Source organism: Ceratotherium simum, chromosome 9 (assembly GCF_057802395.1).
Source record: "Ceratotherium simum simum isolate JZ-2026a chromosome 9, ASM5780239v1, whole genome shotgun sequence".
Taxonomy (NCBI): domain Eukaryota; kingdom Metazoa; phylum Chordata; class Mammalia; order Perissodactyla; family Rhinocerotidae; genus Ceratotherium; species Ceratotherium simum.
The window spans coordinates 88,749-113,130 of record NC_141908.1 but is presented as its reverse complement, the minus strand read 5'-3'; the positions used below and the strand labels follow the sequence as shown (position 1 = coordinate 113,130).

The window sequence follows — 24,382 nt, the reverse complement described above, 5'->3', positions numbered from 1 at the left end:
CTGACTTCTGTTTGCTGTTCATTCATCCTTGGAAAGCTGGTTAGTGTCCTCTGCCCTGACATGCAGGAACATAAGAGAGCCAGGAGAACTGTCTCCCAAAAATAAGTGGAGTGATGTCAGGGAGCAAGAGCATCACAGGGTGAAGCTAGAGAGGTGACGTGAGCACTTCTGTGCTTGGAGACCACAGGCATCACCTCGGTGTTGATTCGGAGGGAAGAAGAACCCTAGGAGGGTTCTGAGCAGGGTTCTCCGTGACCTGACTTCAGTGCCTAAGGGATCAGTGCAGCTCCTATGAGAACAGACTTGAGGGAAGCACAGCTGGGAGCAGGCAACAAGTTCAGGAAGGCGACTGCGTCATCCAGGCAGGAGATGGGGCTGGCTGGAGAAGGTGGCAGCAGAGGAGGTCATGAGAGGTGGTCAGATTTTGGGCATAGTTTGAAAGTAGAACTGATAGGATCTGCCAACAGCTTATATGAGATAAAAGAATCAAAGGAGAATGGCTTCAAGGTTTGGATGGGAGGATGTCGAAGGGAGCTGCTTTGAACTTCTTTCCTATCTCAGTGGAGCCAGTTCAAGCAGGAATCAGGACTTCCGTTTTGGAAATGTTAAGTCTGGGATGTTCAAGTGGATATGTTGAGATTTAGAGTTCTGTGGTCTATATCTGAGATAAAGATCAAGAATTTGGAGTTGTGTTTACAAGGAATTCAAAGCCTACAGCTGGACCAATCACTAAGGGCGTGTGTTTGAATAGAAAAGAGAAGAGGGCCAAGGGCCAGGCCCTCAGTCAGGGAGGTGGAGAGTAAGCATCAAGAGATCAAGAAAGAGTAGTAGGGGAGGCAAGGAAGGAGGTGACCCAAACATGCAAAGAATCATGTGTTTCGAGAAGGACAGAGTCAAACACTGCTGAATGATGAGTATGACAGGCCTGGGATATAGCAACACAGAGGACACTAAGGACCCTACTAGCAGCAGTTGCATAGGAGCGGTGCGAAGAAGGGAGAGAGGAGAGAGTGGGACACAACAGAGTCAGCCCTTTTGAGGAAGCAGCGAAATGGGGCAGGACAGTGCCTAGAACAGCAGGTGGGGTCCCAGAAGCGGACTGAGACAAGGGTTTGAGTGCAAGTTGCTTATTTGGGAGGTTCAGGGGGAAGTGAGACAGGGAAAGGAAGGCAGTGGGTCAAAGGTGTGATACCATGCCAGCTCCCACTTTGGGCGGCTGCAGCTCAACCCTCTCAGGAAAGCTTTGGGAGCCTGTGGGAAATGCACACCTCCGAGTCACCCTGCTGATGGGCATTTATATATCACCCTGTCATTTGCTGACTGAAGGCCTCCTGGGCAGAAGTGGAGGGAGTTCATTCCAAGGCACTTCTGGTCGACGAAGGATGTGGCCAGATGGAGGCAGGAGAAGGCCAGCCTTCACTCAGAATATGGCAGGACAGTGCTGGATGTGGGACCCCATGGCACCATAGCAGTGCTGGCAGGGATCTGGGTGCCCACAAGGGCCAGAGATGGTCACTCGAGGCTCTGGAGACAGGACAACAAACACAAATGTCTGAGCGTGGATGGTCTGAGGAAGTGAAAGGAAGGCAGGGTGGCTGAAGCACAGCACATGGGGCTGCAGAAAACATGGCCCCAGACACTCAGTCTCTGTCAAGTTTCTTGTGCTTTTTCCAAACATACTTTATGTGTATCCAAGGAAAAACATGTTTATATGTTCATACAAAAATATTTTTCTTTTTTTAACCTAAGTTAATATACTCTTTTATTTTTTTCATTTTACAACGTGATTTGGAGATTTGTCCACACCAGTGCAGAGGTGTTCTTGTTCCCCCCACCATTTTTCCAGCTGCATAATCTTCCATCCTAGCATTTACTAACCAGGCCCCTACCGAGAACACTTTATTGAAGTGTTTCCACCCTTCTGCAACCACAGACAGTGCTACAGTGAATAACCTGTTGGAAGAGTCACTTTGGAGTTCCATGAGTACCCACGTATGATAAATGCCTAGAAATGAAATTTCTAGCTCAAAGAGTATGTGCATTTTTAATTCTAATAGATATTGTTAAAGTGCTCTCCACAGAGGGGGTATGAATTTATACGCCCACTGACTCTCTATGAGAACGTGTGTGCTCATCTTAGCCAACACACTGTGTCATTAAACTTCTTGATCTTTGCTAACATAAGTGAAATGGCTCTCTCAGTATAATTCTAATTTTCATGTTTATTACGCATGAGCTAGGGCATCTTTGCACATTTTTATTTTGAGTTTTTGGCCTTTACTTATTGATTCAAAGGAGCTTACTACATCTCAGAAAATTAGCCTTTTGTTTGATCTCAGTTGTAAATTTTTTTCAAGTTTTTCATTAATTTTCTGACTATGCTTATGGCGATTCTTGTGAGGTTGAAACATTTTTATGCATTAAAATGTATCAATATTTCTTTTGGGCTTCTAACTTGTCTTTCCACAGTTAGCAGGACTTCTGCAGTCCAAGATTATAAAGAAATTTTCCCATAACTTTTTCGAATACTTTTGTGGTTTAATATTTTACACTTAAATCTTTGATGTGTTTGGAATTTATCCTGCTGTAAGTTATGATGTATGGCTCAAACTTCTTTTTTCCTAAATGACGATTTAATTATCTTAATAACCTATGTTAAATAAACCATTTTTCTGCCCATTGATTTATAATGCAACAGTTATCAAAGACGAGGGCCACTGGGCTTTAAGCAGGAGAATGCATAATCAAATTTACTTTCATTTATTTGTCTTAGGTAGAGCTTTTGATATCCTTCCAACTGTATAGACTTCTGTTTTATTCTGGAGATAATCCCTGAAAAAATAAGAAACCTTCCTATGTCTGTTGTAAAAATCCAGATTCACTCTTGCTCTGAACAATCGTATATGTGGCAACCCTATGATAAAGGCAACTTTATTGCCCCCACTTTACAGACTAGGAAACTGAACTGGAGGGAAATTAAGAAGCTTGCTCAAGATCACAAAACTAGTAAGCGACTGAATTCAAACTATTACCCACCACGATGCAGCCCTACTTAGTGTGAAGAAACACTAAATGACGCTGTGCTCAGTACAGTGATCACTGGGTTCCGCAAAGTGGGGAGAACAAAGGCACCTCTATCATGGGGTTGCTCGAAGACGGATGGCTCAGCCACGTGCGCACGAAGCACCCGGTCAACGATAGCTACTTGTAGTCATTTAATGACTGAGGGCTTCTCGCTCAGAGCCATATATTCTATACCACTGAACACTGAGACCTAGATCTGGGTTTGAATCTCAAACTAACAGCTGTTTTTCCTGAGCCTCTTTTTCATCTGTAAAGGGGTGCAGTGACAGTCCCTACTTACAAATATTGTTTTACAGATTAAATGAGACAAAATACGTGAAGAGCCCAGCCCGGTGCTCTCCTGCACACTCTGCCTTGCAAGCCTACGGATTTCTCTATGTTGCTGGGCGTCTTCCCACTCAACTAGTCACAAGGGTGTTGTTCTCTTCAATTTCAGCAGAACTGCTCTTCATGCTGATCAGAATGCAAAGCTGAGAACTGCAAACAGCTTGGCCTCAAACCTAATCACTAAAACATCTTACCTGAATCTGCCTACTGCAGCCCCACCGTCATGGCTTCTGATAGGAAAATGGGCTGAGTGGGCACCGGCCTCAGGACAGACCCCAGGAGACCAATGTTCTAACTGGCATTAGTTTCCCTTCTGTCAGGAGGAAATATGCCTCTTTCTTCTGCAATAGGCCCCTTCTCCTCTGAAACACTACTGCTTTTCCCCTTCTGGTCTCCGGAACCAAATGAACTTAATATTTCTGGATTAGAGGTTGGTCTATGGTCTAAATGACACCTTGACCCTCCTCTGCTACCAGCAGCTCCGGGGCCTCCTTCCTGCCTCTTTCCATCAAGGTCAGCTCCAATTTTCACCTGAAAGTTTGGACTCCAGGTGTTGCTGGCTTCCTGTTCCCTGTTAAGCTGGAGAATCCCTATATTTCTCATCAATTCCTGGTTTCTGCTGGTTGACTTTCTTCTTGTGCAGAGACCTTATAGCACTTGATAAATTAAGCCACTGCCAGCAAGCACTGCTGCAGTCAAGGAAGGCAAGTTTCATCCTCCTCTCACCAACATTCAAAGGGCAAATGACTGGTGTCAGGACCTATATTGAATGCAGGGCCCAGAGCTAATTAGGGGCTGATGTTTACTGAGCACAAGGCAGGCTCCTGAACTAAGTCTTCATATTCTCTCTTCACTGGCTTCCCACAGTAACAGTATGAGGGCTGTGGCCTGGCTGGGCAGGGGCAAGTAGAGGCCTCGGTGGTCCATGCTCATCACAGACACAAGACAGCTTTCCAACAGCCTGGGAAGGGCACTGTGTTGGGGAGGGAAGGCTGGGAGTCTGCCCAGATGAACCTGACGTCAGACAGACACCGTCGGGAAGACCACACTGAGGGAGGCTCACGGAGCAGGGTCAGGGCTCTGGACCATCAAGTGTGAATTTACTCTTGTCTTGCTGTCCACCTGGAGTTCTGTCTGGTTTGAAGGGGTGGGGAACTGTTTTCTGGCTGGGTAGTCCATCTGTCTGTCCAGCTGGAGATCAGCCTGGCTGAGTGTCTACCTGTTTAGATGGGGGTCTGTCTGGCTGTTGTCTTTCTGATTGGGGGTCTGCATGTCTGTCCAGCCAGGGGTTTGTCTGAGGGTCTTATCAAGCTGGGAGTCAGTCTGTCTGGAGTTCATTTTTCCAGCTGAGTCTATCTACTTGGAGGTTCATCAGTCTGTCTGGCTAGGAACTGGTCTGTCAGTCTGGGGTCAGTTGATCTTTCTGTGAGGCTAGAGGTCTGTCAAGCTGGCAGTCTGTCTGCATCTGCAGTCCAGCTCAAAGGTTGGGGGTCTCTCAGGCCAGGGGCCTGTGTGAACAGCTAGGGGTCAGTCTGGTTGGAGGTCTTTCTGTCTCTCAGGCTGGGGGTCTGTCTAAATAGGGTCTGACTTACTTACTGGGGGTCCACCCCTTCATCTGGTTTAGGGTCTGTCCATCCAGCTTGGGATCTAGCTGGCCAGTTGGCTTGGGGTCCACCTACCTCTCCGGCTGAGGATAGTGTCTCACTGTCTGGCTGGGAGTCCATCTGTCCAATGAGGGATCCAACCACCCAACCGGTCCAATCTATTTGAGGGGCTGAATCCATCTGTCTAGCAGGGAGTCTATCTGAAGGATCTGGTGATCCGCAGTGTATGCCCAGTTGGGAGATGGTGTAATAGTGCGGGTCGACCTGGCTATCTTCCCAGCAGGAGATGTATCAATTTGTCTGCCAAAATTTGAGTTCTGTGTAGTTAGTGAGTTGGTCAGGTCCATTCACCTGTCTGGAGGTCCACCTATCTGCCTAGTTGGGAGTCTGGCTGGCAAGTTGGGGTGTCTGTGCAATCAAGGGTCTGTCTGTGTGGCTGGTGTCTCTCTGGCTGGGAGTCCATCTGGCTAGTTGGAAGTCTATCTGACAAGGTCTGTCAGTTTGCCCACCTGGCTGTGGGTCTGTGTAACTGAGGGGTCTGTCTAGCTAAGAGGACATCTCTGTTGAGCTAGGGATCTGTTTATATCTGTCTGGGAGTTCGTCCAGCTAGGTAGAAGTCCATCTGGCTGGTGTCTGGCTGGCTGCCTAGCTGGGGGAGGGGTCCTGTCTTTTGGGTGGTCACTTTTGCTAGAAGTGGTCTGTCAGGCTGTTGGTTAGTCTTTCTCTATGGCTGGAGGTTCATTCATCCAGCTGTGGACTGTCCCTCTGAAGGCCTGTCTAGGGGTATGGCTATCTGCCTGTCCAGGTTGGGGGTCCATCTGTCTGTCTGCCCATCTGAGGATCTTTTTACCTGTCTGTGAAATCAGTCTGGTTGGCTGTTTTTATGCCTGACTTAGATCTGTCTTAAAGGTGGGGGTGTCCATCAGTCTTTCACAGGGTCCATCCATCTCTCTGTGTCTGAGTGAGGGGGGCTCAGATACTGAGATAAACTAATCTATTATGTGGTGATGGGGCAGTCTCCAGAAGCCCATCTGTCCATCCTCCCCTTCACAAGTAGGGGGCTGTGCCCAGCCCTTTGAGGTTGAGCCCATTGCTGATGTTTATTCTTGAATCTGCTCAGCGCAGCTTCACCAGCCATTATCTCCCAACTACCCCCACCTCCCATCCCAAGCCTTGAATGCTACGATCACTGGGGCAGAGCCCCCACATTTCCCACCCTGAGAAACTTTTATTTTGATCCAAGCCCAGCATTCCGCCCCCGCAGAGCATGGCCGTCAGCAGTCCAAGCGCCAAGGGGGAGTAACAGGCAGGCAGGCGGGGGCACAGCGCTCACACCCGGGTCCACTCGACAGGGGGGTCCCGGGGTCCTTTAGGCCTTCCAATACGCACGTTGAAGCCTGAGAAAGGAGGGGAACCATGGGTCTTATGGAGAAGCTGAGATGTGGAGAGGTAGGCAAATTGTAGAAGGCCATCCCGAAGCCTCCAGACCCTTCTGGTTTACTGCAGGCACATCCACAGGACTCTCAGGGCATGACTCCCATCCCACCATGCCTAAACCCCAAACTCCTGGGCTTCAGTCAAAGCTGCAGAGTCCCGGCGACCCGGGCTTTGTCTGACTTACCTAGCCCACCGGTCTGAGCTCCCTCCGCCACGTCCTCGTAGGCGCCAGGCGCAGCAGGGCTTTGGTCAGCAGGAACTGCGGGCAGGAAACCACCCCACGAGTCAACTCAGGCCGCCCCGCCGAGCTCGGCAGCCGGCCCGGCGCGGAGCCACCTCCTCGGGCGCCGGACGAGGTGGGCGGAGCCAAGAGCGAGACCGCAGCCGGCGAAGCCGACCCGGCCTCGGCCCCGCGGTTCGGCCTGTGACACTTCCGGCCGTGACCGGACCACGGGCGACAGTCCCAGAGGCGTGGTTAGGGAAGCACGGACGTCAGCCTCGGGGGCGTGACCAGGCCAGACCTGTGGGCGGGGGTCCGCGTGGCCGCCGGGGCCTCCCGACCCCAGCAAGACGGGGTCCGGAGAAGGAGCAGGTGGGTGCCGGCCCTCCCAGCCCCGCGCCCCGGGCCGGCCTCGACTCACCGCTGCCGGGCAGCGCCCCCCGCGCGTCCTCTGCGTGCGCCTGGGGCCGCCGGGCGCGCGGCGCCACCTGGCTGTAGAGCGGCGCCTCCTCCGTGCCGCGCGCCCCCGGCCCCAAGCCGGTGCCAGAGAGGGCCCCGCGCTTCTGCACCACCGCGTACGTGTCGGCCATGGCGAGGGCCGGGGGCCCGGGTACTGAGATGCTCCTGCGGTGGGGAGGGCGGGGAGGAAGTGAAAGGACAGCGCCGAGGGAGGGAGGAAGGGAGGGGAGAGGGGAGCGTGCTCAGCGCACAAACCACAGCTTCCTTCCCCAGTTAAGGAGGGAGGAGGCGGGCGGCTCTCAGAGGGGAGAGGGAGGGGGCACTGGGTTCAGGGATCTCCGTTCTGTGTCGCTAGCGCCCAGCAAATTAGGTGGATGAAGGAGGTCAGAGGCCAGCCTGGCAGGTGAATGGGGCAGGGCATTGGTATTGAGAGGTGGTCATTTCTGTGTTTATTGAATAAGTGAATGAGGAAGTGGCATCTAAAGGGGAGGAAGGGATAGTCTCAAAATGGAGAGCTAGTCTCAAGGACGAAGGAGTGAAATCTCTGCTGCAAACTAGAGTCAACTCCGTGTCCGCAGCACCCAACAGGAGGCCTGACAAGTGGGTGGCATCAAGAAATACCTGCTGAATTAATGACTGGGGGGGGGGGCAAGAAATGGGCTAACATCTGAACGAAGGGCTAGCCTTAGAGGCAGAGGCAGCGGGGTCCCTGGGATTAAAGAGTCATCTCAGGGCAGGTTCCCAGAGCTCAATTCAAAGAAAGGGCCAGTGAATATTTGATGAACTGAACAGCAATGAAAGGGCTGGTATTTCAAGGGTGAGAAAAGGGTTAGCTTCTGAGCATGAGAAATTGGAAAGGGAAGACTGAGAGGAGGGAACTGGGTACCTGAGGACCCCGCTAGGTAGGCGGGGTATGGCAGGAAGGGTCTGGGAAGTCCGGAGGGAGAGGGCATCATCATAGAGTGGGGCACAATTCTGGGGAAAGACAGGAGGGAAGGGCATGAGGCTTCAGGGGGTCTGGCCAGGCCCATGATGGAGGTCACCATGGGCTCTGTGGGGTAAGCTTAAGTAGGGACAGTCTGATAAGGGAGCAAGGAGGCAGACAAAGGTAGATATCCTAGTGAGTCAGTGCGCGCTTCCAGGAGTCCATCCAGGGCTGGATGCTGTGATGCTGGTGGTCACAGACTTCTGCCCTGGGTCCTGGTCTCTGAGGGTGTTGATGGTGGACAGGAAGAGAGTAGGAAGGGGGCCTTGGTACCTCCCTGAGGTTCTGGTAATGGGGGCTGGCATTTTGGAGTGCTGAGAAGAACATCTGAGCCACCGTTTGGTACAGGAACCTGTACTGCTCCTGGTGGAGGAAGAGGGGTCATCAGGAAGGGCAGACAAGAGGAGAAGGGCTATGTCCTTGCAGTGAGGACACTGAGGCTTGCACCTCTGTCTGTACAGCTGCAGGCCGCTGCTTCCGCATCTCAAGGACCACATCGAAGAGGCTGAAGTTGGGTGGGATCATCTGGGTCAGAGAGACAGGGCACATGAGCAGGACCTCGTGGGCATGAGACCCACACTGCACACCTGCACATGTATGCCCTCTTCATACCTGGGTCAGGAGCAACTGTCTCACATAATCCACAGTGCACAGGACGCCTGTTCGCCCACAGCCCGCACTGACAAGCGAGAATCAGAGCAAGCTCGGTCATGGCCTGCCCACAACCCCTTTTAGACAGGGCATTTGGGACTGGGGATGAGGGCCCACATGGGGGATCCCTGCAGCGCCTTTTGATTCTCAGAATCCCCAGATTACAATTTAAAGGAAAAGCCTTGTAATTGTTTACATTCATTGAGCATCAACTGTGTGCTCACCCCCTAGCTGGCAATCTGTGCTCCACAAAGGCTAACAGTTTCAGGCAAGGTGGTGTGAGCAAGTGTGGCTTCAGGTTTCTTGAAACAGGCACTGTAACTGCAAGGCTGGCTCCCAGGCCTGCACTGTCCTCCCTGCCTCCCTTCCCCACGCCCGGTCCTTTCTGTCTCACCAGACCCCCATAATGCCCACTCCTAGACCTGCAGTGGACACAGAGGGGGCTGAGACCAGAGCCCTGCAGGCGACGGGCTTCCTCCACCATGGTGAGCACGTGGTCAGGATTGCTGGGGACCCCTTTGTCTGGCCAGGACATATACTGCAGCTGGTACACAGAACGAGATTCCTGAAACACAGGAGAAGAGGAGCAAAGAATAAAAAAAGAAAGAAGGAAAAGCATTTATTGAGTACCTACTACATGTCAGGCCCAGTTCTAAATGTCTTCCATTTAAATCCAACTGATAACTGAGGAGATAGGTACTATTGTTAATGCCCATTTTACAGATGAGAAAACAGAGACAGGAAACAGCTCTCCCCATCTGTGAGCCTCCTCCTCCCCTTTCAATACCTTCTGGAAGGTGACTTGGAGGGTCCTGAGCATGATGTCTGCATTCAGCCATGTCTCCCTGGTCTGAAGATGGGGGCCAGGTGGGAAGAGGGGAGAACAAAGACCACCAGGGCCGAAAGACATATTGACAGGAAACAAGGATTTCTGATTAAAAGTCAAATACAAACAACATATTTTTATTTTTTAGCTTTTTTTTTGGTGAGGAAAATCAGCCCTGAGCTAACATCTATTGCCAATCCTCCTCCTTTTTTTTCCCCCTTTTTCTCGCCAAAGCCCCAGTAGATAGTTGTATGTCATAGTTGCACATCCTTCTAGTTGCTGTATGTGGGATGCGGCCTCAGCATGGCCGGACAAGCGGTGCGTCGGTGCGCGCCTGGAATCCGCACCCAGGCCGCCAGTAGCGGAGCGTGCGCACTTAACTGCTAAGCCACGGGGCTGGCCCCCAAACAACATATTTTTAAAAATTCATTTAGCCCAAACATCCCCCATGGTTTTTGTGAATGAAACATTTCACAGAGGAGAAAAAGAGGAACTATGATTAACAACCCAAACAAGCTCATTTACAGTGAAAAAGATTTCTTTTGTTCTAAAACAAAACAGTTTTATTGTATTTATTAAGTAATAACTCTATGTATGACTTGAGGTGAGAGATTTTCCTGAGTTCTTTTGAAATGGTAAGGGAAATAAGATTTTAAGAACATAACCAGACACGTTGATATTACAGAGATAACCATGATCATAGTTAAAATGCAAAAGCAATGCATATATTGAGTTCTGACTGTCTGCCTGTGAGTACCGGAGAGCTCCCTGCAGTGTGAGGGGAAACATCATCCTTTCAGGCCCAGTCCAAAAGCTTTCCACTCTGAGAATCTTCTGTGAAACTTCCCACAACATCCAAGACCCCATGAACTCTTCCCACCTCTGCCCCTACTCACCAGGGTGATGCAGAAAAGCCCAGTCTGCAATGGTTCCTCTTCTCGGGCCCAGTAACACTCACACTTTTTCTGCAGAAGGCAAGGGAGAAAGGGCAGGGAGTAAAGAGGCATGTCTGCTTCAGAGTTCAGCTCAGTGTGTCCACACTCCAACAGGACTCCCCAGGCATTGCTGGTGGAAGCACAGGGTGCTGCAGCTGTAATGGGTGCCAGCTGGCAGAGTTTTGTCAGATTGAACACACACAGACTTGGTGGAGATTTGAGCTTCTGACTGTGCAGGATGAAGACACTCCAGAATACTCTCCTACTGTAAGCAACTTAAAAAACTGGACAAAATACATGAGCAACATTTTCAGACACTGGACCACAGACATTGCAGGACTGTGATCACTGAACAAAGGGAAACACATGAGTCAAACGCTATGACCACCCCAGCTCACTGCCTAGAGGCTGCAGGACACTGAGGGTCCAGTGATCCCACTGAGTTGCGGAGCCAGAGATCGTGGCTCAGGGAGGCCAAGGCAGCTAGAATTTGAAGGGCAAGAGTTCTGGAAAGAACAGAGCTATGCAAACCAAAGCAAAAATCTCCGTAAGTCTGCATAGAGGTCCCCTTCAGTCTTTAGCTGAATGATAATCTGAACACATGTAATGTGCAAACCCATGAGGCAAGGCAAGAATGACTTCCTCTGAAAGAGTAGTAACAAGGGCCCTGTAAGATTAACGTTTCCTAGAGCTCACAGTGCGACATAAATAACTTACATCCCCTCCAGCCAGAGTGGAGAGATCTGATTGATTATAAGAGGCATTCAGTAGGGAACCCAGAGGGACCACACATTAGAAGTAGAGCAAAATTAGTTCTAGAATAAAACTAGACGTGCCACAAAAAACTTAAAAACAAGCCTTAAAATGATCAAACATCCAATAGTAACTGCTTTCCAGAAAAAGTCCAACACTCTTTAAAGGAAGACAACAAAATCCAACACTTAACCTGTGTAAAATTAAAAATATCAAGCATCCAATAAAAATTTACTAGACATAGAAAGAAGCAAGAAAATGTGACCCATGATGAGGAGAAAACTCAGTCAGTGAGAAAAGACCTGATAGAGGGCCGGCCCCGTGGCTTAGCGGTTAAGTGCTCGCGCTCCGCTGCTGAAGGCCCGGGTTCGGATCCCGGGCGCGCACCGAGGCACCACTTCTCTGGCCATGCTGAGGCCGCGTCCCACATACAGCAACTAGAAGGATGTGCAACCATGACATACAACTATCTACTGGGGCTTTGGGGGAAAAATAAAAAAAATTTTAAAAAAATTAAAAAAAATAAAAAGACCTGATAGAGATAAGGAAAGAAGCAGACAAAGACCTTAAAACAGCTTTTATAAATGTTATAAATATACTCGAAGATAAAAAGGAAAACATAAACGTGCTGAAAAGTGAAATGAAAGATATAAAAAAGACCTAAATGGAACTTCTAGAGAGGAAAAATAAAATATATGAAATGCAAAGTTCACTGTCTAATACCAGAAGAAAATATAAGTGAACATGAAGACATAGCAATAGAAACTATTCAAAATGAAAAAGAGAAAAAATGGGAAAAAAATGAACAGAGGATCAGTTCCCTGTGGAAATACATCAAGTAGTCTAATATCTGTGCACTTCGAGTCCAGAACAAGGGAAGAGAGAGGGAAGAACAGAAACTACATTTGAATAATAGCTGGAAAATTTTCCAAATTTGATGAAACTATGAACCCACATATCCAAGAAGGTCAACGAAACATAGGGAGAATAAACATAAAGCCACACCAAGGTGGATCATGATCAAATTGCTGAAAAACAATGATAAAGAGAAAACCTTAAAGTTTCACACAAGAAAGACACATTACATACGGAGGAACAAAGAGAGGAATGATGAAGAACTTTGTCAGAAACTCTGCAAGCCAGAGGCCAATGGTGTGATATCCTAAAAAGACTGAAATTAAAAAACAACAACACAACTTTTAGACAAACAAACGCTAAGAGAATTTATCACACGCAAATGTGCGCTATGAGAAATATTTAAAGTAAGCTCTTCATATGAAAGGAACATGATAGCAAATGGAACGTGGACGTACACAAAAGAATGACAAGTAAAGAAAAAGTAAATATGTGGCCAAATATAAAAGATATTTCTAATTTTTAACATCTTTAAAAGATAATCTAGGGGCCAGCCTGGTGACGCAAGCGGTTAAGTGCGCGCGCTCTGCTGTGGAGGCCCGGGGTTCGCTGGTTAGGATCCTGGGCGCGCACCGACGCACTGCTTGGCAAGCCATGCTGTGGCAACATCCCATATAAAGTGAAGGAAGATGGGCACAGATGTTAGCCCAGGGCCAGTCTTCCTCAGCAAAAAAAGAGGAGGATTGGCGGATGTTAGTGCAGGGCTGATCTCCTCACTAAATAAATAAATAAATACATAAATAAATAAATAAAATAAAAGATAATCTAGGAGCCAGCCCGGAGGCACAGCAGTTACGTTTGCACACTCTGCTTCTGCACCCCGGGGTTTGTGGGTTCAGATCCCGGGCACACACTGACGCACTGCTTGTCAAGCCATGCTGTGGTAGCATCCTATATAAAGTAGAGGAAGATGGGCACAGATGTTAGCCCAGGGCCAGTCTTCCTCAGCAAAAAGGGCAGGATTGGCAACAGATGTTAGCTCAGAGCTAATCTTCCTCTCTCTCTCACACACACACACACACACACAAGATAATCTAATGAATTTTACCAAACAAGGAAGAATTAATAGCAATTATTCACTAACTTTTCCAAAAAAATTGAAGAAGGAACATTTCCCAACATATTTTATGAGGCCGGTATTACTCTGATACCAAAACCAGACATAGACATCACAAGAAAAGAAGACTACTAACCAATGTCTCATGAATATAGACACCAAAATTCTCAACAAAATAGTAGCAAAGGATTATACATCATGGAAAGGAAGAAGCAAACTCTCAATCTGCAGATGACATGATGTTATATATAGAAAACCCTAAAGAATATACATGCACTATTAGAGCTAATAAACAAGTTCAGCAAAGTTGCAAGATATGGGATCAATACAGAAAAATCAACTGTATTTCTATATAGTCAAAACTATTTGGTTTGCAATAAGCAAACCAAAAATGAAATTAAGAAAACCACTCCATTTACAATAGCATCAAAAAGTACAAACTCTTTAGGAATAAATTTAACAAAGTACAAGACTTCTAAGGAATAAATTTAACAAAGTGCAAGACTTCTAAACTAAATGCTACAAAACATCACTGAAGGAAATAAAAGTGGACCTAGATAAATGAAAAGACATCTGTGTTTATGGATTGGAAAGCAATATTGTTAGGATGGCCATACTCCCCAAATAGATAAAGTCAATGCAATCCTTGTAAAAGTCCCAGAAGGCTTTTTGGGAAGCTGATCTCAACATTAATATGTTCACATTGATACGTGTGTTGTGGACACCCATGATCACCCTCAGGTTTGAGGATTCACTAGCAGACTCACATAGTTGTACTCATGGCTATGATTTATTGCAATGAAAGGATACAGAACAGTAGCAAAAGGAAAAGGTGCATAGGGCGAAGTCTGTGGAAACAAGGCACCAGTTTCCCAGGATCTTCTCCCGGTGCAGCTGCACAAGATGTGCTTAATTCCCCCAGCAATGAGTCGTGGTCACACATGTGAAATGTCCACAGGGAAGCTCATTAGGGACTCAGTGCCCAGGGTGTTTATTGGGGCACTCTATGTGGTATCTAGGCACCCTCTGATTAGCATGTACCAAAACTTCAGACTTCCAGAAGGAAAGCAGGTGTTCACTTAAACCATATCGTTTGTATAAACAGTTTAGGTGTAGTGAGCCACTCTTAGAAATCCAATTTCAGCCAAGAGCCAACCTTGTAGGAAGGCCTTTTTAAGCATAAGCAGTTATGCCTGCTATGTTAACTCTTTTCTGCACAGCAAGTGACCCAGAAGAACCAAAACAATCTTGAAAAAGAACAAATTTGGAGAACTCATACACCCTGTTTTCAAAACTTACTACAAAGCTACAATAATAAAAAACCTGTAGTACTGGCATAACTATAGACATATCAATCAATGGAATAGAATCGAGAGTCCAGAAATAAACCCTTACATTTATGGTCAATTGATTTTCAATAAGGGTACCAAGACCACTAATGGGGAAAGCACAGTCTTTTCAACACATGGTGCTGTGACAACTTAATATCTACATACAAAACAATGAATTTGGACCCCTACCTCACACCATATACAAAAATTAACTCAAAATGAATCAGAGACCTAAATGTAAGAAATAAAAAATAAAATATAAAACACTTAGAAGAAAACATAGGAGTAAATCTTTATGACCTTTTGTTAGACAATGACTTCTTAGATACAACAGGAAAAGCACAAGCAAAACAATAGATAGACTGGAATTCCTCAAAATTAGTAAGTGTGCTTCAAAGGACACTATCAAAAAAATGAAAAGACAACCCACAGAATGGGAAAAATATTTGTAAATCATATACTGATAAGGGACTTGTTTCCAGAAGAACTCTTACAACTCAATAATAAAAAGACAAATAACCTAATTAAAAAATGGGCAAAGGATCTGAATAGATATTTGTCCAAAGAAGATATACAAATGGAAAAATAAGCACATGAAAAGATGTTCACATCATCAGGTAAATACAAATCAAAACCACAATGAAATACCACTTTCCACCCATTAGGATGGCTAATAAAAATAAAAACAAAAACAGAAAATAACAAGTGTTGGTGAGTGTATGGAGAAAGTGGAACTCTTCTGCATTGCTGATGAAACTGTAAAATGGTGCAGCTACTGTGCAAAACAAACAAACAAAAAAATTAAACATAGAATTGCCATATGATTCAGCTAGGTATATACCCCAAAGAATCGAAAACAGGGACTCAAAACAGATACTTATATACCAATGTTCATAGCATTATTCACAATAGCCAAAAGGTAGGAACAACCCAAATGTCCATCAACAGATGAAGAGATAAACAAAATGTGGTATGTACATACAATGGAATATTATTCAGCCTTAAAAAGAATGACATTCTGATACATGCTACAATATGGATGAACCTTGAAAACATTATAAGTGAAATAAGCCAGACACAAAAGGACAAGTACTGTATCATTCCACTTATATGAAGCACCTAGAATAGGCACATTAATAGAGACAGAAAGTGGAATAGATGCTGCCAGGAGCTGGGGAACGGGGAATAGGGAGTAATTGTTAAATGGGGACAGAGTCTCTGTTTGGGTGATGAACAAGTTCTGGAAATGGATAGTGTTGATGGTTGTACAACATTGTGACTGTACTTAATGCCTCTGAGTTGTATACTTTAAATAATTAAAATGGCAAATTTTATGTTATGTATATTTTACTACAATTGGAAAAAATTCACAATGAAATACCACTTTACACCTAGTAGGACGGCTATAATAAAAAAAAAAAGACAATAACAAGTGTTGGTAAGGATGTGAAGAAATTGGAACTCTCATACATGGCTGGCTGGAATGTAAAATGATGTAGCCACTGTAGAAAACAGTTTGGCAGTTCCTCAAAATGTTAAAAATAGAGTTACCATATGACCCAGCAATGCCACTTCTAGGTGTATATCCAAGAGAAATGAAAACATACTTCTACATAAAAACTTGCAGACACAAATGTTCATAGTAGCATTATTCATAATAGCTCCAAAGTAGAAAAAAATTCTATAAACTGATTAATGAATAAATAAAATGTGGTAGATCCATTCAATGGAATATTATTCAGCAATAAAAAGGAGTGAAGTATTGATGCATGCTACAATATGCATGGACTTTAAAAACATTATGCTAGGGCCGGGCCCATGGCTTAGCAGTTAAGTGCACGCACTCCACTACTGGTGGCCTGGGTTCGGATCCCAGGCACGCACCAGTGCACCGCTTCTCCGGCCATGCTGAAGCCACGTCCCACATACAGCAACCAGAAGGATGTGCAACTATGACATACAGCTATCTACTGGGGCTTTGGGGGAAGAAAAGGAGAAGGATTGGCAACACATGTTAGCTCAGAGCCGGTCTTCCTCAGCAAAAAGAGGAGGATTGGCACGGATGTTAGGGCTGATCTTCCTCACACACACACACAAAAAAACACTATGCTAAGTGAAAGAAGCCAGTCACAAAAGACTACATACCATATGATTGCATTTCTATGAAAAGTCCAGAGTAGGTAAATCTACAGAGACTAAAAATAGATTAGGGGTTGCTTAGGGTGGATGTTGGTGGAAAATGGGGAGTGACTGCTAATGGATACAGGGTTTCTTTATGAGGTGATAAAAATGTTCTAAAATTTATTGTGGTGATGGTTGCATAACTCAGGAATATACCAAAAACAATTGAATTGCATGCTTTAAATGGATGAATTGTAACTCAATACAGCTGTTTTTTAAAAAAGATAACTAAAGCAAAAATAATAGCAGTGTATTGTGGAGTATATTTCATATTTAGAATTAAAACCTATCACAACAATAGCATAAAACATGGAAAGGGAAAACTGAAATAGGCTATTGTAAAGTTCTCATATTGTACATGAAATGGGATAATATTATTTGAATGTAGACTGTGATAAGTTAACGATACGTATTGTAAACCTTAAACTCACCACTAAGTGTACCAAGAGGTATTATTATTTAATGGAATAATATTCCATTGAATGTATCTACCACATTTTATTTAACTCATAAGTGAATAATGACTATGAAATTGACTCATAAAAATTCTCAATCTGAAAGAAGGGAAGAAAGAACAGATGGAACAAATAGAAAAAAAATAGCACTACCATATGATCCATCAATTCCACTTCTGGGTATTTATCCAAAGAAAATGAAAACACTAATTCAAAAAGATATACGCACCTCTATGTTCATTGCAGCATTATTTACAGTAGCCAAGACATGGAAGCAACCTAAGTGCCCATCAATGGATGAATGAATAAAGAAGATGTGGGGTACATATATATATATAATATTATATTATATATACACAATGGAATATTACTCAGCCACAAAAAAGAATGAAATCTTACCATTTGTGACAACGTGGATGGACCTTGAGGGCATTATGCTAAGCAAAATAAGTCAGAGAAAGAGAAATACTGTATGATTTCACTTATATATGGAACCTAAAAAAAGAAAAAAAAAAACTAACAAAACAGAAACAGACTCACAGATACAGAGAATAAACTAGTGGTTGCCAGAGGGAAGGGGTTGGGGCATTGGGCAAAACAGCTGAAGAGGATTAAGAGGTACAAACTTCCAGTTATTCATGAAGATATAATATACAGCATAGAAAATATAGTCAATAATATTGTCATAATTTTGTATGGTGGTAGATGATAACTAGAAATATTGTGGTCATCATTTTATAATGTATAAAAATATTGAATCACTATGGTGTACATCTGAAACTAATATAATACTGTACTTCAATTATACTTTAATCAAAAAAAAAAAAGACCCTATCTCAAAAAAAAAAAAAAAAAAGGAAGAAAACAAAAAGCAAGATGGTAGATTTAGATCCAACATTATTGATCATTACATTACAGACTAAATACTCCAATTAAAAGCAGAGATTGTCAGACTTGATAAAAAAGTAAGTCCCTACAATATGCCACCTACATGAAACACTGAAAATAAAGATGAATATAGACAAAAAGTAAAAGAACGGAAAAAGAGATATCACACATTCTCTAATCTAGAGAAATTTAAATGGCTATATTAATATCAAAGTACACTTCAGAAAAAGGAATATTACCAGAGATAAAGAGGGACATTACATGTTAGAAAAGGGATTGATTCATCAGGGAAACAATCCTAACTGTATACACACTTAATTACAGAGTTTTAAAATACCTGAAGCAAAAACTGACAGAACTGAAAGGAGAAATAGATAAACCTAAAATTAGAGTTGGAGACTTTAAACACTCTTCTTCCAGCAAATAATAGGACAAGTAGACAAAAAAAATCATAAGAATAGTTAGATTTGAATAATATTATTGACAAAGTTGTCCTAATTGACAGTCATAGAATGGTTGGAGGTTTCAACATCCCTCTCTCAGCAACTGATAAGAACATTTAGAGAAAAGAAATCAGTAAAAATATATAATATACAGTAAAGATATAGAAGATATTAAGTGTCTTTCAAAAAAGATACAATCCATTTGACCTAACTGATATTTATAGAACACTCCACTCAACAAAAGCAGAATACACATTCTTTTCAAGTGCACACAGAATATTTACCAAGATAGATCGTATTCATATCCATAAAACAAGTTTCAGTACATTTAAAAGGATTGAAATCATGTAAAGTTGTTCTTTGACCACAATGGAATTAACTGAAACTTAATAACAGGAAGATGCGTGGAAAAGTCCACAATATTTCAAAACTAAGCACAGCCATGGTCAAAAACCATGGGTCAAAGAAGAAATCACACAGGAAATTAGAAAATATTTTCTTTTTTTTTTGTTTGTGAGGAAGATCGGCCCTGAGCTAACATCTGCCAATCCTCCTCTTTTTTTGCTGAGGAAGACTGGTCCTGGGCTGACATCCATGCCCATCTTCCTCTACTTTATATGGGACGCCGCCACAGCATGGCTCAGGAAGCGGTGTGTCTGTGCGTGTCCGGGATCCGAACCAGCGAACCCCGGGCCACCGCAGCGGAGCGTGAGCACTTAACCGCTTGCACTACCGGGCCAGCCCCAGAAAATATTTTCAACTGGTTGAAAAAGAAGACACAACATATCAAGTTTGTGAGATGCAGCTAAAGCAGGGCTTAGAGAAAAATGAATAACGTTAAGTGCTTACATATGAAAACAGAAAAATCTCAAATCAATTATCGAAGTTTAAGAAACTAGAAAAAGAAGAGCAAGTTAAACTTAGAAAACTAGAAGGAAGGAGGGCCAGCCCTGTGGCTTAGCGGTTAAGTGTGCATGCTCCGCTACTGGCGGCCTGGGGTTCGGATCCCGGGCGGACACCCACTTACCGCTTCTCCGGCCATGCTGAGGCCGCGTCCCACGTACAGCAACTACAAGGATGTGCAACTATAACATACAACTATCTACTGGGGCTTTGGGGAAAAAAAGGAGGAGGATTGGCAATAGATGTTAGCTCAGAGCCGGTCTTCCTCAGCAAAAAGAGGAGGATTAGCATTGATGTTAGCTCAGGGCTGATCTTCCTCACACACACACAAAAAAAACTAGAAGGAAGGAAATGATAGATATAAGAGAAGTAATTAATGAAATAGAAAATGAATAAAAACAATGGAGAAAATGAATAAAACCCAAAGGCGGTTCTTTGAAAAAATAATAAAATTGATAAACCTCTAGCTCAGAGATTGGTTAACTTTTTCTATAAAGGGCCAGATAATAAATATTTTAGACTTTGTGAGCCATACAATCTACTTAACTTACAAGTCCTGACCTCTGACACTGTAGCATGAAAGGAGGTATAACCAGCATGTAAACAAATGTGTGTGGCTGTGTTCCAGCACATTCCATTTACCAAAACAGGCAGCAGGACAGATTTAGCATAAAAGCTGAAGTTTACCCATCTTTACTCTAGCCAGACTGACATGGGAAAGAGAGACAGACAGACCACAAATTACCAAAATCAGGAAGGGAAAATAGGCATCACTACAGACTGTACAGACTCCATGATCAGCCAGTCACCCCAACAATACTTAGCCCACCCCTAACCCTGTCCATGGGGCAGGCCAGGATGCAGAAACCATGTGGCTGCAGTGTTGACATACATTGATTAACTAATTTATGCTAACAGGCAAAACAAAGATCCCTGCCCTCATGGAACTTATCTTTTAGTCAGGGAGACTGAGAATAAACAATGTATACAATGCATTAGTAGATTATCTTGTATATTAGAAGCTGGTAAGAACTGTGAAGAAAAAAAGAAAGCAGGACAGGGAAGGAGCGTGGCAGTGCTGGGAGTATTAAATGGTGTGAGACCCAGGAAGGTCTCACTGAGGAAGCAGCATTTGAGCAAACACCTGAAGGCAGAAACGGAGCAAGCCAAGGGAAGAGTGCCTGGACCGAGAGAACAGCCACGGGACGGGCCCAGAGGCAGAGCGATCCCTGGCACATCTAAGAAACAGCAAAAGCCAGAGTACTTTGAGTGGAAAGAATAAAGGGGACAGAGGTGGGAAGAGAGAGCACAGCTGTACCAGGGAAGCTGCAGTATAGGGCCTTATGGTCTATGGTGCGGTATGGGGTGGGAAGACTGGCAGGAGAGGGGTTGCCAACACTGGAGGGAGGCACTGCATGGATAAAAGGGAAAAGATCAACAACAAATTAAAGAGAGTAATAGTGGGCTTTCAACAAAGCTACAGTGAGGTCACTCCAAGAACTGGACCCTTGAGTCATGGGATCAGGGAGGAGCTAGCAAGATTTCTCCTGCCACCCGCCTGCACAAGGAAAGGCATTCTAGAGGTAAACAACACCTACCCGCCCATTCTCCGTCTCTCCACACGCCATCAAGATCACCTAGACAAGAGGAGTCAGGGGAGAGGGAGGTGATTTGGATTAGGGGGTGGGGGAAATGGGGTGAAGGGAGGACTCAGAACCCAGGCCCCACCTCACACTCCCCCAAAGCTGACCTTGACTCCAAACTCCCAGACCATGCGCCAGAAGTCTAGCAAGGTGTGAGGCAGGGGGCCCTGCGTGGCGATGTAGGCCTGGCTTCCGTCTGTGCCCTGGTAAAGGCTGAGTTCACTACCGAGGTCCCGCGGTTGCCCCCACCACAGCCGCCCCTTTCCTGACTCCCAGCCTGACCCGGATGAAGTTGCCATTGATGTAGTCGCCGTGTCCCTCCTCCTGGAGCAGAGAGAGGATCACTCTTGTCTGATCATCTGCCAGCGGGAGAGGTGAGAAACGTGTAGTTTGGGGGTGACAGGGGCATCAAGGCCCTGACAGGCTCCTGCATGAAAGCCAGCATGGGGCAGCACACCTCGCAAGGATCCCCCTGGGGGGCACTCCAGGCTGCTCGGGAGAAATGCAGCCGCGGCAAAGCTCTGGGAGAGAGAGCGCTGCAGTATACGGTGACCCTGGACTGCACGGGGTGGGGGGCGAGTGCGGAGCCGCACCAACTCCTCGGAAGCCCCCGACTTACATGGCAGCACGTCTTTGTAGCGGTTCTTTCTCACGTTCCCTGGCCGACTGCCAGCCTCGGTGGAGCACAGGTTGCTACTCTTCCAGGCGGCTGAGCGGGCCCGGATGTCCTGGCGAGAGGCACCGTGAGCGACCGGGAGGAGAGAGGAGCCAGGTCAGAGTCCAGGCTGATTGTAATGATACAATAATAACAGCGGCTCAGAGCGCCTTCTCTGTGCTAAGGGCACTGAATCATCACAAGGTCCCTCTGAAGTGGGTTCTATTATCGACGTCCCCATTGTGCTGGGGGAGAAAGCTGGCGCACCACATGGCTGAGAGACTTGCAGAAAGTCCCACCCAAAGTGGAAGTGGCACAGTGAGGGTTGAACTCAGACCTCTCAGCATCCACTCCGTATTACACTGTATTGTAATACACTAATTGTAATGTATTATGTATTTAACAGAACAAACACGATATGATATATATGACAATATACAATGTGTATGAATTATAATGTATAACATTATTTATGTAACAAGATACTATAGGTACTTTATTATTGTTAGATTATTACAATTAGTGAATAGTACATTACCATCATCATCAGTTATTCATAATCATGGCGACATAAGTAACAGCTACCAAGCCACCAGTGGGTTTGAGCCACCATTCTAAGTGCTTTACTTGTGCCCATCCTGTCATTTAAAAACTCATGGACATCCTAGTGTAGTGGGGACCACTATTGATGTTTCTACTATACAGATGAGGAAACCACCACCCAGAAAAGGCCTAAAGACTCCTGTGAGTGCAGGCACTGCCCACCACCTGGCCCTCGGACCAGGGGTCCTCAGCAGGGCTCACTGTCCCAGACTGGGCCAGACCGGACGGGCATGACACTGTATGCCACCTGGGTATTATATGTTTACATTTACTAGATACATTTTCATATTGAACAAATGATATATTTTGCATTTATTATACATTTCTTAGATACAGTATCTTTTTATATTTGTGTAAATTACTTAGATTTATATTATAGTACTTTTATCTATGTGTTACATATTTTATATTTACTTAGGAACTTATTGAATAACTGCTTATTTTATAAATTATAATTTTATATGCTGTATTTATGTTCTGTTGTTTTATGAAGTTAAATGTTTATTGAGTAAATTGTAATTTAAAATCATTAATTTTACATAGTCATTGTATTTTATACTTAAAATTAATAAATTTGTTTCTATTTATTTTTATCATACTTAGTGATTATAGTCATTTATTATATATTTATATCATATATTTATCAAACATTTTTATATATTTATTATATATCACATCTTTCTAAATTTGATATATGTCACCATATATTGCATTTACATACTTGCATAGCATATATTTGTTACATAAGTTACTGTATTTAAAACATCTCATTAGGCGTGGTATGCAGTGCCTACCACGCTGCAATAGCATTCCTTAAGTGTGGCTTGCACTACCTCATTGTAATGTTTAGAATATTTATAACTAATGACAAAGGCTCCTACAAAGTGAGCGCTCAAGATGTGCTAAGCGCTTTTTACCCATCCCAGTTATTTAATCCTTTAAATCTTTAACGTCCCTATTTCACCCAAAGAGAAACAGAGGCCAGAGGGGCTGGGTAATCCGCCCCGGGCCACAAAGCCGACAAGAGGACAGTGGCCACACCCTCGGCGCACAGGGCCTCTTGGTTCTTCTTCCCCCAGCCCCTCCCTTCCCAAGACCACAGAGGTGACCGCCGGGTCGCCTGGAGCGCAGGTGCGCGCCCGCCCTCCCCAGCCGCTCCGCCCAGCAGCGGGATTGTTCCGAGCGCGACGAGGGCACGGGGACCCGAGGGTGTCTGCGGCCCCGCCCAGCCTGGCCGTGGACTTCGCCCTCCGGGGCCCTGCGGGCGGAGAGTGACGACAGGGAGAGAGCGCGACAGAGAGAGGTGCTGGGGAAAGAAAAATAGACCTCGAGGAGAGGAGACGCCGCTAGACGCCAAGAGAGGGGCAAAGCGCAGCAGGGCGCACAGAAGAGACGTCCGGAGAGTCCAGGGCGAGGAGCCAGAGAGCACCGCGCGGCCGTCCACACTCGCCCACTCACGCTGAACTCGCTGGCAAGGATCGCCCCCTCCCGGCCGCCCCGCGCCTCCAGCTGCTCCACGAAACTCCGTGCCGCGTCCAAGCTTCGGCTCATGGCGCCGCTGGCCAGCGAGATCCGCTCCGCCGCTGCGTTCGGTGCTCTCAGCGAGTGTAGACAGTGCTGGAGGCGGACTGCCTCCTTTCTCGCCAGTCAATGGAAGCGCGCAGCGGCCGGCAGGGCGCGCCCCTCGGCCAATGACATTGAGAGGCCACTCCTGCCCCGCCCACAGGCGTCCGGACCCGGGCGGTGCCAGAGCCCTGGGTCCTCTCCGGCTGCGCCGGGGAAGTGAGTCCAGCGCGAGTGCTTCCCTTTTCGCGGCCGCCGCGCCGGCTGGCTGAGTCCGCAGAGTCCCACGACACTCCCTCATGCTTGGGCCCGGGATTCGCGGCCAGGACGACCTCCCTCCGAGTCCGGCGCTGGGTGAACGGTCACGCGCCCTAGCCTGGCTTCCCGGACTGTCTCCTGGGAGCTAGGCTGGCTCGGCGTCCGAGCCAGGGTGGGTCGGCAGCTATGAATGGAGAGGGCCGCCG

At 45.7% G+C, this 24,382-nt stretch overlaps 1 protein-coding gene across 3 annotated transcripts; it reads right to left on the bottom strand.

Moving 5' to 3' along the window:
- Positions 1 to 979: 979 nt before the first annotated feature.
- PTPN18 (protein tyrosine phosphatase non-receptor type 18) lies at positions 980 to 24,382 on the bottom strand. Of its 3 annotated transcripts, none has more exons than XM_087434975.1 (15): positions 23,814 to 24,382; positions 21,717 to 21,825; positions 21,380 to 21,456; positions 21,205 to 21,300; positions 21,053 to 21,091; positions 10,490 to 10,558; positions 9,555 to 9,617; positions 9,190 to 9,332; positions 8,729 to 8,795; positions 8,564 to 8,641; positions 8,390 to 8,479; positions 8,018 to 8,106; positions 7,094 to 7,296; positions 6,637 to 6,711; positions 980 to 1,524 (listed from the first exon to the last, which is right to left on the bottom strand). In XM_087434975.1, the coding sequence occupies exons 1-15, from the start codon at positions 23,904 to 23,906 to the stop codon at positions 1,421 to 1,423; spliced, it is 1,395 nt and encodes a 464-aa protein (XP_087291101.1). In that variant the 5' UTR covers positions 23,907 to 24,382; the 3' UTR covers positions 980 to 1,420. The 3 variants fall into 3 exon arrangements, with proteins under 3 accessions (XP_087291101.1, XP_004424007.1, XP_087291102.1); XM_004423950.3 differs by lacking the exon at positions 980 to 1,524 and adding an exon at positions 6,224 to 6,412 and having other exon boundaries at positions 23,814 to 24,359; XM_087434976.1 differs by lacking the exons at positions 980 to 1,524; positions 8,564 to 8,641; positions 8,729 to 8,795 and adding an exon at positions 6,224 to 6,412 and having other exon boundaries at positions 23,814 to 24,081.